Source organism: Pocillopora verrucosa, chromosome 7 (assembly GCF_036669915.1).
Source record: "Pocillopora verrucosa isolate sample1 chromosome 7, ASM3666991v2, whole genome shotgun sequence".
NCBI classification, from domain to species: Eukaryota; Metazoa; Cnidaria; class Anthozoa; order Scleractinia; family Pocilloporidae; genus Pocillopora; species Pocillopora verrucosa.
This window is the reverse complement of record NC_089318.1, coordinates 13,405,658-13,413,570: the sequence shown is the minus strand read 5'-3', so window position 1 is coordinate 13,413,570 and position 7,913 is coordinate 13,405,658. Positions and strand designations below refer to the sequence as shown.

The following is a 7,913-nucleotide window of genomic DNA, read 5'->3' as shown; positions in this document are numbered from 1 at the left end:
CTTTCTACCGTCAATCTTTATAACTGGCATACATTCTCCTCCTCTACATCCAAAATCTCCCATGTGGCAGAGTAGAGAGACTGGTTTTGTGTCAACAAGGAGCATAACCACACTACTAGAATTGGACCTTTGACATGATTGTAAATAGCATTATTAGAGAGCATATAGAGCATGTAGCATATTAACTCATTTCTCTGGAGTTGTAAGGCACGTTATCCGCAATTAAAGTTTGTGCATATCCACGTCTTGAGAAAATTTCACTCAGACTCCGAATGACATCATACCTTTTTTTGCTGCTAAGCTTGAGAGCCTCGATATACTTTGAATAATAATCAATAACCACAAGGTAGTCTTGATTTTTGTTCTCTAACACATCTGAAGCAATTATTTGCCAGGGCGATAATTGAATTTCTCGAGTTTGCATGGGCTCTTTGGGTAGCTTAATCTGAAATTTCATACATTTTTCACTACTGGCAACCATCTCTTCGATATGCTTAGTCGTGCCAGGCCACAATACTGTCATGCAGGCATTAGCTTTGGTTTTTTCACTGACACAGTGGCTAATATGTAATTTCTGGAGTATATCGTTTCTCCATACTGATGGAATAATTAACCTGATATCCTTGAGTAAAATTCCATATGTAACATGAATGTCATTCGGCACATCCCAGAAAGATTTTTTTCACGCTTGTGTTCCGGCCAGCTCTTCGTGGCACATCTGAATAACATTTTCAGGTTAAGTTCTCGTAATTCCATTAAGTTAACATCCGAGATTGGGAGATTGGTAGCAACATTATGGATGAAATGCTAGGTATCATGATGCATATCATTGCCAGTTGGATCACTGGTCTGATCGAATGTCTTAAATAGGGTATCAGAAATTTTAAGAAATTTCCCTGGAACATATTTCACTTTGAGATAATATTTACAATCTAGGAGGTACCTTGAAAAGAGGCTTTTTAAAGATGCTTTCTAGGGGCTTGTGATCTGACAGCACTTCAATTTCTGTTCTATATGTGTACATGTTAAATCTCTCACAGCCAAAATCAATAGCTAAGAGCTCCTTTTCCATATGAGCATGATTGACCTCTGGATTTGAAATGGCACGTGATGCATATGCAACTGGTTGGTTCTGTTGCATCAAACATGCTCCTAAGCCAATTTTACTGGCATCAACTTGGAGCTTGGTTAGTAAATTTGTGTCATAGAATCGTAGAACTGGAGCACTACTGAGAACTGATTTGAGTATAGTAAGAGCGGTATCGTGCTCTGAAAACCAAGCACATGGTGAATCACACTTAAGCAAGGATCGCAGCGGAACAGTCAATTTAGACATGTTTGGGATGTATTTAGTGAGATCATACCCGATAACCTTTGCAGGTCTTTTTTGCATGATGGGGTGGGCATGTTGTGAATAGCAGAATTTTTTCTGGGCCTGGTGAAAATCCCAATTCACTAACCACTTCGCCCACGCGCTTGACTTGGCTTACTCGAAATTGGATTTTGTCACGGTTGAATTTGATACTGCGCTCTCGTGCTCTGGTCAAGAACTTGCATAGTATTAAATCATGTTCTTGTTCTTCTTTACCTCCAATGATAATATCATCTGAAATATGTAATGCAACTGAAATATTACCAAAATGTTTCGACCATTTTCTGGGCCACTTCAGCTGCACATGAAGTACCAAATGGCATTCTTTTAAATAGATATCTACCAAAAAGTGAATTGAACACTCAGAGAAATAAAGATTCTTCTGTGGCTTTTTGGTGCCAGTAACACTTTGACGTGTCAACAACTGAGAGATCTTTACAACCAGTAAACTTCTATTTCCACGCGACGAACTCGTCTTTCTTCTGTACCATTCTTGGGTTTGATAAATTGGATAAGCTTTTTATACTTTAGGAAATGATCCTTTTCTGTTATACATTCAATCATATCTCTATGCCCTAAAAAATTCTAGGATAACAAGTTTTGAAGGAGTTACCAAATACTAGACCTTTTTATTGCATGTGAATTTTATCTTATGGGCTTATACATAAACGTTATAATAGCTATATTATTTTAATTAAAAATAAGGATTATTAAAAAATAAGATTTATGTGGTTTTCTTTTTTACCGAATGACGTATAAGTCGTAGCCTTACAATAAATTGTCAGAAAGGGACTTCGAGCGCATTGTTTACCGTTTAACGACTTTATGACTAACTTTAAAAGATACTAGTGACTGGGCTGAGTCTCTTAGAAGACACGAAACGCTTAGTATATAAACAAAACACTAGAATATGGAAGCCTAGTTTGAGGAATTATGTTGGTCAACATGTCACGTGATCACGTCATGTATAATAAACAAACCCAAATTCCTTCACTAAAACTCTATCCACTGTTACGAGAGGATAACAGTCGAACTAACGCTCGTGTAAAAGTCTATTCGCATCACGGTCCAATTTTTAAAAACTAGGCTAGCGCCACATTTTAATCCCAATATTTTGTTTATGATATTTATGCCCATTAATTGGTCAAAAAAGAAAACTCATTTTCTGTAAGTGGAAAAATTGTACCTAAAGGTGCAACCTTAAAACAATCCGAGCCATAGACAGTTTGTCTATACCATGACTTCATGAAACGTGGCGTCACGATCGAATTTTTAAAAACTTAGGCTAGCCCTTCATTTGAATCCCGCCATTTAGACTGAGTTTACTTGAAAAAATTTCAGAAAGAGCTTCGAGTCAAACAATTCAAAGAGCAGTTTTATTGGCGACGGTTGAGGTGTGTGGTAGAAATCATGATTAAAGTAGAGCTTCGATGACTTATTTGGGACAGTTGAGGACACACAATCTATAGCTGAAATACCCTTCTTCTGAACTAGATTTCCTTTTTTTCTGCCTCGTGTTTCCTTAAAAGTGCATTTTTCTTGAGGAACACGAATTGAATTTTTTTTTTCGTGTATACTATTATCGGGTAAAGGTATTGCATTATGGAATTCCATTTCTGCATGACATTGTGCAAAACGCCTGAATTAATTAAACTTGTCGAATTACCATACTAACACTGGGTAGTTTGGTCCTAGAAGCTTCTTGAAGGCCACAAATACATTCTTCTCAATCTCCAGCAACATTTTACGGAATATCAAGTTCAACACAGGAGGTGACAAATTATTAGGAAAACGAAAAGGAAGTTGATTATAACGAGGGAAATGGAATCCACTTTCGAAATTTTGACGATTCGCGCTTGGCTAACTCGCGTTGTAGAGCGTCGGACTCCAGACCGGGCAAACACTCAGGGTCGTAAAATAATTGAGGAGAATTTGCTGCCTTGACTTTGACAATGGTTACTTATAAAACATTCTAGTCTTCTCGGGGAAGGAAGATAAGCCGTAGGCCCCTCCTCTTTTCTCTTCTCTGAAATGGTTAACAGGGACATTAAAGAACCAACACACTTCTCGCTAACAGTAGGAAATGTTGCTTCCGGTCTTGCGGTCTGGCCTTGACATTGTTTACTCTGTATTCATATTTAAAATTCCCAATCAATCTCACAATATCGCTGACTCAGAACGTAATCTGGTTTTTGTGCACTAAGAGAAATATTTTTGTACTCGTAAAAATATTTTTTGCTTGAATAAATATGTTTGTACAGTGATAACTATTTTGTCTTTCACTTGTTTGCCGCCGTGGCAAACACTTTTCAGTACGAATTTTGATGTATTAATGCCACTACAAATATTTGTGGCCGGAGACATTTCGATGGCTCTGATACCCACAAGGTACGACTAGAAATTGAACTTCCCGTGGCATACTTTAAAGATTGGACACAAACTACAGCGACAATAAAGTCTAATGAAACTAATAATTAACTATAATATTCTCAGCTTACAACACAACCCTAAGTTAGGTGACACTACTGTGTTGAACCAATCTCACTCAATCATAGAGAGTTAAACAAGACATCTTGAATAGAATGATTAGCAAAGGAGTAATTGAGGCTTAAAAACCTGTAGTAGTTTAATTTTTAACTATTTTCATTAAAGTAGGCAAAAAACAGGCACTGTATTAGCTAAAACATCAACCTGTAACCGATAGAATCAGAGTCCATTTCAGGTTTGCCACTATTTTACCAGCAAAAAAAGTACGTAAGATGAATCAGTTCAGCACTCAAAGACGTGGCATTTAACAGTTCCATGCTCTAATGGCAAGACGCTGTAGCTGCAAGATTTTCTAAGCTCGATGATCGATCAATGTCGATGAATCTTCGAATAGCTTTAGTTATTTCTATTTTAAAACAATGAAGTTTTGGGAGACCAAACACTGCTGTTTCTGTTGCATAAAAGTCAAGTGGCAATTAATCACCATTTATTGTCAAATATTCATTTTCTTTCGGAAATATTCTACAACTTTGTTTATTGAAGTTAAGGTCACTAATTTTTTAGATGAAACCATCTTGTATATGCTTGTAAGCTGAAGTCTAACAAATTTAGTATTTAGGGATATCCACATATCTTTTAAGTAATGTAAATGAGTAGTTACTGTATATTTAGGGCTTTTTGACGACCGTTGCCCTAAATATTTTGTCGCAATAAGACGTCTCAAAGGTGAAACAAACGTGATTTACGGACTTAGTCCTCAGCATTTGGTTTTATTGCACCAATATGTACCCCATGGCTTTGACACTCTTCCCTCCATCATCTAACGTATAATGGAGTGCCTCGTTTCCGCAAGATTTTGCGCCTTTTGGATAACTTCCTGTACCAAATCCAATCAAAGAGTTGCACGAGTAGCAGTTGTTTTGGTTATTGCTAACAATACCAAGTCTGGCTTTAGAGCGATTACTTCGACCACCAAAGGCATTGAATCCTTCCTTGTTACAGTTGGGCTGTAAAGTGGCGTTGCTGCCAATCAACTTTTTCCACCCGTCACGACTCAGTGAGGTGTTGCGGTATTGGCCATCAGCAATTAGTGAGTGCAGAGAGTCAGCCAACTTATTGATGACAATAAACCTGAGCTGTTGGTTGATCTTCATTCCGAGACAGATCTTGGAGAATGATGTGTTCCAGTAGGTGGGTAGCTTTGTTTCCTGTTTGTCAAACCCAGTCTCTCCACCGGGGCGGTTGTATTCATCGTAATTGCTCCAATACTGCGAGTCATAATGGAAGGTGGTCTGAAATGTAGTAACAATACATTTTTGTGTTTTCTCTGAATTGATGGATTTTCCCTGTCTACTTCCTACCGTGTTTCTTTATTTATTGATTTATTACCTGACTCATTTGTTTTACCATGGAATTGACCTCGAAATTTTTGACATCGTGTCGTCAATGCTAAGGTAATTTTTGTTTTCAACACAGACCTGGCACCGTAGATCAGTGCATGACATGTCAATCGAGTTACAGGGAGTTTTTCTGTGTTTTCATTTGCACCCCAATCAAGAGTCATTGAAATGATAAAGGATGACGGACGTCGTTTTTCTATAAAGAAATTCTGATCTCTTTGTACATAGACAAAATTGGAGTGTGATTGTGTCACGATAAAAGTAACCTGATCCCCCCTCCTCCCACGTAAGTCTCTGTAATATTCCTATGATCCATGATCCCTCCTCATTGGCAAGTTTATTGGTACTCAATGTTCTATGGTCCTCCAACAATCCTCTTCTACCTATCCACTTCCCCCCCTGCTGTTCAAACGATGAACAATGACTGCTATTTAAATCAGGTTGATATCTACATAACCCTCAAAGAGTGTGAAAATTTAACTCAGATAAGAAATTTTCCTTGTTCCAAACAGCCTTTAAACTTATTATGATCTCAATAGTTTGTGTTCCTAATCTAGCTCTTACATGATACTAGAAACAAATAGGTTTGGATATACTTATGGCTGATTTTTAACTTTTCTTTTTCTACAATCATTGCACACATTAAGTCTCGAAATTTACGTTGAACAAAGTCAGGTCTTCGTCCATTACCGTCTGGATGAAAAACAAAAGGCATTCATATATAGAAGGCGCGTTTTTAACTTGCAACGTTTCGCAAGAAAGTGGGTTTATACAGGAAATGAATTATTCGATAAAAGTAGCACCTCTCTGCCGTCAATCTTCATGACTGGCGTCCATCCTCCGTCTCCACACCCAAAATTTCCCATATGACAAAAAACGGACAATGGTTGGGAGTCAACAACAAGGGTAACCACACCACTCATACTGGATCTTTTTAATCAAAATATTATAAAGAAACAAAGTATTTAAGTAAACTATGACGGTGAAATAAAACTAGAGCTTATAAAGATAATTATCATTAGTGGCAATGAAAATCACATTGGCATAGATACTGACTGATAATGATAATGATTGAACACATGAGCAAATGAAAAGTTAATCCTTCAGGAAGAGGCGTCAATTTCTGCAGGATATAAACAACAGCCTTCATTGCAACAATGCTCGGTTATTTGTCCTGGAATTAAAAAAGTGTCTGGGAGCTTATTATTTTTCACTTCTTCTGTAAGGACGGGAAGACACTCAACCAAGTGAATCGAATTTAAACGGAGGACTTTCTTTGCATGGTGGTTTGAAAATTAGGGTATATTTGGTGACGTGATGGGCCTAAACCAATTGCGGGAAAGCGGAATATTTGATGTACTACATAAATGACATCCGAATATCAACTCTACTTACGTGTCCTGATCATGAATTTCTTTGCACGAAGTAGGTCCTAGAAAAAGTTTTAAAATAAGTTTATTAGGATTATAAAATTATATTGTCTCCCCATTGCTGTTGTTGTTTTTTTTTAGTATTATTATAATTTAGCATCCTGGCTGGATTGAAACATTTTCTTTTTAAAGGACTTTCTTGGGCAGCATGCATGTTACTTCGAATCCTTGAAAAGAAGAGACGTCGGTAGAGCGTCCCGTCATCATTGATAATAATTATTTCCAGTCTTGCTTGAAGTTGCTAACTAACTGATGGCTCTCCAAGTATGTTATGCACTTGTTTTTGAAGAATAGTTAATCATTCTGCTCTTTTTTATGTCAATTTACTTTCCTGTATGTGTCTCTCTCTCTTTCACTCTCTCTTTCGTTGTCTTTTCTGTTGCTTAGAAATGACGATGTAAATGAAACATGTTTATGCAATAAGTATACGACTTTATGCTTCTCAATAATTGAATTGAACATTTCACTTGAAAGACATAGAGGATTTTTGGTTTACCTATTTGGCACCTCGGACCTTTGTATCCAGCAGGACATAGACACCGATAAAGTTTGTCTGTAAAACTGCTTTGACAAGTGGCGTTGTTCTCGCAAGGATTTTCAGCACACATGTTCTTGCGAAAGAAAAAAAGAACCTTCACGCTCAATATAACACGACTTAGCCCAAACAGCGTATTATGCAAGTTTGTTGAAAAGTCTCACCTGAACTGGCTCTGCGATATTCGCTTAAGAGAAACTTATACAAGAGCCATTCAATTCAAATATTGTTTTTCTGTGGAGGTGGGTCACGGTTGATACATCTAAGAATATGAGGGGATGAACAAATAGAATGAGCGAATAGATAACTATACAAAATAAAAACGGAACGAGTGAAATGATAATCGGAAAAAGCATATCCCGTTTAGCCTTTAAGGAAGACAAACGTTAGAAGAAGGCCAGGATAATTATTTTATGCCCAAGAGAAGTTACTGATCATTTATCTTGGATGACGCCCTCTCAATTATGGCTGCAATACATTATAGACGGTGTTTCCTTGAAAAGGCTGCCTCGAAATATCAAAAAACACAGAGGAGAGTCCTTACCACGATGTGATAGTGATGTGAGCTTTCGTTTCTTCTCAATTCCCTGGGGTTTCTGTACTTGTCAGATGACAGTAACTCGCACCATAGTCTTATTTCGAAAGCCAAGTTCACAGAAATACAGGAAGGATGTTGAAGGCATCTCATG

General features: G+C 37.4%; 1 protein-coding gene across 1 annotated transcript; it reads right to left on the bottom strand.

Moving 5' to 3' along the window:
* Positions 1 to 4,629: 4,629 nt before the first annotated feature.
* LOC131778587 (uncharacterized skeletal organic matrix protein 5-like) lies at positions 4,630 to 7,902 on the bottom strand. The gene is made up of 5 exons (XM_066169962.1): positions 7,769 to 7,902; positions 7,186 to 7,300; positions 6,655 to 6,691; positions 6,063 to 6,189; positions 4,630 to 5,151 (listed from the first exon to the last, which is right to left on the bottom strand). The coding sequence occupies exons 2-5, from the start codon at positions 7,295 to 7,297 to the stop codon at positions 4,630 to 4,632; spliced, it is 798 nt and encodes a 265-aa protein (XP_066026059.1). The 5' UTR covers positions 7,298 to 7,300; positions 7,769 to 7,902.
* Between the last annotated feature and the right edge of the window lie 11 nt (positions 7,903 to 7,913).

Excerpts from the sequence above, each read along its gene's own strand:
- LOC131778587 (XM_066169962.1), bottom strand. The coding sequence starts at position 7,297 with ATGTGTGCTGAAAATCCTTGCGAGAACAACGCCACTTGTCAAAGCAGT. Across the intron at positions 6,692-7,185 it reads AGGTCCGAGGTGCCAAATAG|GACCTACTTCGTGCAAAGAA; the intron begins GTAAACCAAAAA and ends AACTTTTTCTAG. Across the intron at positions 5,152-6,062 it reads TGAAGATTGACGGCAGAGAG|ACCACCTTCCATTATGACTC; the intron begins GTGCTACTTTTA and ends ACTACATTTCAG.